Below are 3801 nucleotides of genomic sequence, written 5' to 3'. Positions count from 1 at the left end.
GTTTATTTCAATTGCGATATACCAGAAAATTCAAAGCAATGAGACGCGTAATGCAATTTTTGGCCACTTGACAAGCTGACCTACAGTTTGCTGATACCGAATTTGAACAGAGAATTTCGAGCTTCGTTTCTGACCATCGGGTTGTGATCGTGGCTGCTCAGAAAGACGAGCAATTCGATGGCATTTTGAGCGTTCAAGAGGGCCAATGCTCGACAAGCGCCACGTCTTGACATTGGATCATCGTGTTCAAGAATAGCAATATACTGATTGATCATCTCTTCTCTGGTGGAATTGTTGTCGATGGAGTGCAAATAATTTTCTGCGAATAAATAAAAGTTTATCACAATTAAAATATTAACATGACTGAGGAAAGAAAGAATTGTAATCGATTGTTGTCACCGGATGCAGAATACAGTTCGCTCTGTTCATCAACCAATAGCATTGCTGTGTAGCGGAGACAGTTTGTCGGTGGTAGAGTATTCAGTTGTTTCAGTCGATCAAGCGTTATTCGTATTTCTTTTATATTTCTGCTTTTCAGACCTTCGTTGATCCAAGCTGAATAATTATTAAAAGTTGAATTATAAATTCGCGTGAATGGTTAATTCAGTGTGAAAAACAAACTTTCGTGAGAAAGATATTCCATGAAAACGGATAGTTGTTGATCTTTGAAAAATCCAACAAACTGGAAGACGGTCACTTCGTGTGGAAGCCACGTACTTTCGTCGGTAAGCATGTGACGCATGCTGGCCATCACTTTAATCATTTAAGATTTAGGTTTGAAAAGCGAAAGAAAGTTGCAGTAAATAAATAATTTAATCTTAAATAACAAATGCTCACCTTTGTCCAACAATCCTGGATAATAAGAGCAGATGCTTGTGCCATATAATTGGCTAATTTCATTGGAAAGTTGCAAAAGTGGCAATAAATATCGATTTGCTTTACAACAAGCGGCTAACCAAATGTTCTGCAATTCGACACTCGTATCAAGATCACCCAAAACTGAAAAAGGTAAAATATATTCTTTTATTTTATTTTGATTCATATATTTTGAAACTTTAAAAATACTGACTATCTGAAACACTGGGCAAACAGAGATGATCATCTGATAATTTTGTGATCAATTTCAGTATTTGAATTTCTTCGGTTATTTTACGTAATGCTTCTGCTTCTTTCGCTTTCATAGGTCCGACTTTGTCTAATTGCTAAAGCACGAATAACTTTTTCTAATATAAACAGCAGTGAAATTGAATAGTAATAACAATAATGCACTATTTATTACGTTGTTTCAGGGGTTGTTTATAATTTTTTTCATAATTGAAGGAAACAAAGAAATCAATAATTGTTTATCAAAAGTTAGTTCTTCTAATTAGTGTACTTATAGGGATGTACGTCGATAAATTGAATGATGATAAATTTTAAATTTTCTCACTTGTATTAACAGTTGTATGTGAACGAGATGATGCTTCACTGTCATTCTCAATTCAGAGGGACTTGCCTTTGCTTGTCTGTTTGGAAACGGGGATTCTCGGAGTTTAGCTTCCATTGAGCAGCACATAGATTTTGTATTCTCAGACTGCTGATGATAAAAGCTGTCGCAAGCAACCATTGAATTTAGTGTTCTCAAGCTGGACTCGTGCATACTTAGTCGATTGCTGAAAATAGAATTCGGATTTTATTTATAAATATATTTAAATAGATGGTGATGAATTATTTAGATTTATGTTTCTCTGGAAAAAAAAGATATGGCTACATTTTCTTTTTTCTTTAAATAGCTGTTGTTACTTTATGTTGAGAATAATAGTTTGTTGGAGCCAAGCTTTTCAAAGTTATAAATTGTGAATTGAAATTGGACAAAAAAGGACTGTATCTACTGACTCTAATTGCACATCTTTTAAAAAGTCACAATTTATTTTTACCACGATTATATAATTAGGCTTTGTCAGATGTGAAACTGTGATTGAAGGAGAAGAAATGTTTGGTTTCAAATGCACTTTAAGTCCTCGTCAATCAATTTTAATTTAATTTAAGTTTCAGTTTATAATTTTAAAGTGTACAGAGTTGTTTATAAAAAAGAAAAGAAAAAAAACGAACCTGGAAACTCTTGTCTTTAATGGATCATCAGCCCTAACGTCAAACATGTGCATTTTGGATAATTGATTGGCAATGCAATCGGTCGGCTCATTTGTATTATCCGATGTTATGCATTGCATGGTTGATTCCTGAAATTTGAAAATTATTGGAAATGCAATATTTTGTATACAACAATAGATGATTATTCACCTGAATTTTCAATCTCAACAAATGTAATATACTGTAAAGATTTTTCAGTTGCGGATATTTTTGCAAAAGTTGTTTTGAACAGTAGACCATTTTATCCAGCGTGTAAAGCAGTGGATCAGTTGTGTTGCTTGTTTCTGCAATATTTGTCTGAGATTTAATTCGTGGAATGTGTGTCATCGTTTGTGTTCCACAAGCGGATGCAGATCTGATAATATTCGTTGACTGTAAGCAAATTAAGCACACTGAGCAATTTATAATAAACAAAACAAGAAAAAGAAGGCCCAGTTTACACGTTGATCTTTCGGGCTAAAAGATGATATCCAAGATTTGGGTCTAGATTGTTTGCTTCGTCCAAAAGAGGTGAGCGATTTCCACCGGACAGAATGTACACCGCAATTTCCATTAGATTTGCCGGTAAAATCTAACGGACTGAAAAGAGAAGATTATTATTAAAAGAGGAAGGGGGAAAAGGTAGTTGGTTTTCTACAATTAATATAATTTTCCTTACTCCCAGTTGATCACCAGATATAGTTTTACAGTTCCAGATCGTTTAAGATTTATAGTCAGAGCAGTCGGTTGACTGCAAATCAGTTCAACATAATAAAAATAAGTATCCAAAAGTTGACGTTTTCCAAGACTTTTCATCTCATATACCTGCAATTGTATTCAAATATTGTTGAATTGAAAAATTACCAAGAAAAAAAAGAAGAGATACAGATAAATAAGAGGATGATATATATATATATATATATATATAATTATCTGCTTACTTTTAGTTCAAAAATTTCACCAAGAAAACATTTGAAAACAGCCTCAGGTGGATTCCAAGTTTGTACGCGATCTTTGCCAATTTTAGTGCGCATTTTCGCTTTTTGGGATCCGTGTTTAATGACCAGCTCAAATTCATCACCGCATGTTATTCGAGCAAAGCCAACAATTCCTAAAACTCTATGTATTATTTTTTTCATTTTGTAAAATCAAAGAAAAAAGCAGAAGCTCTGAGAAAAGATAAAATAGAAGATAGACCCTTGGGTTGGAAAATTAACGAGCCCATGTAGACTTCGGTTTCGGCTTGCAGTTTGGCCAGATCTTGAGTAATGTCGGCAAAGCGATTTCTAGCTTTCTTCAATCGTTGCACTGTACGCCGAGCAGGCTTATCCAGTTCACACTTCACCGCGGTGCGATTCATTGTTAAAGTATTCAAATATTTTCCTTTCAGCTCTTGAATAGCAATCAGCTGAAGCTGCAGTTGGCGAAGTCGATGCTGAGCAGGTTTCACTTGCTAAATTAGTTGCAAAATTTTCAGCACTTCAATCAAGCACAAGCTAGTGAGACAAAAGCTTCAACAAAAGCACACTTACGTATAAAATTTCATAATCCGCCAGCTGAAACAAACAAAAATAAACAAATAGTTTTTGTCGTTTTCAAAAGTAAAATATATATTTTTTGGATATTTAATATGAAAATCAGTGAAAAAAATGAAAATCAATATGGGTTATCGGATCTATCATCCAATTATGC

General features: G+C 34.0%; 1 protein-coding gene across 1 annotated transcript; it reads right to left on the bottom strand.

The window, feature by feature from the left end:
• Positions 1 to 30: 30 nt before the first annotated feature.
• On the bottom strand, positions 31 to 3665 carry Tsp_07651a (conserved hypothetical protein; the record flags this gene model as incomplete). Its single annotated transcript, XM_003381062.1, has 14 exons — positions 31 to 225; positions 265 to 319; positions 360 to 555; positions 622 to 753; positions 838 to 999; positions 1070 to 1202; positions 1430 to 1652; positions 2092 to 2219; positions 2281 to 2522; positions 2573 to 2709; positions 2789 to 2934; positions 3051 to 3220; positions 3307 to 3562; positions 3642 to 3665. Coding segments are annotated over 14 exons (2199 nt in total), but the record flags the coding sequence as incomplete, so codon positions are not given.
• Positions 3666 to 3801: the final 136 nt, after the last annotated feature.

This window comes from Trichinella spiralis, assembly GCF_000181795.1.
Source record: "Trichinella spiralis strain ISS 195 chromosome Unknown Scfld2, whole genome shotgun sequence".
In the NCBI taxonomy this organism is placed as follows: Eukaryota; Metazoa; Nematoda; class Enoplea; order Trichinellida; family Trichinellidae; genus Trichinella; species Trichinella spiralis.
This window is presented reverse-complemented; position numbering and strand designations above follow the sequence as displayed.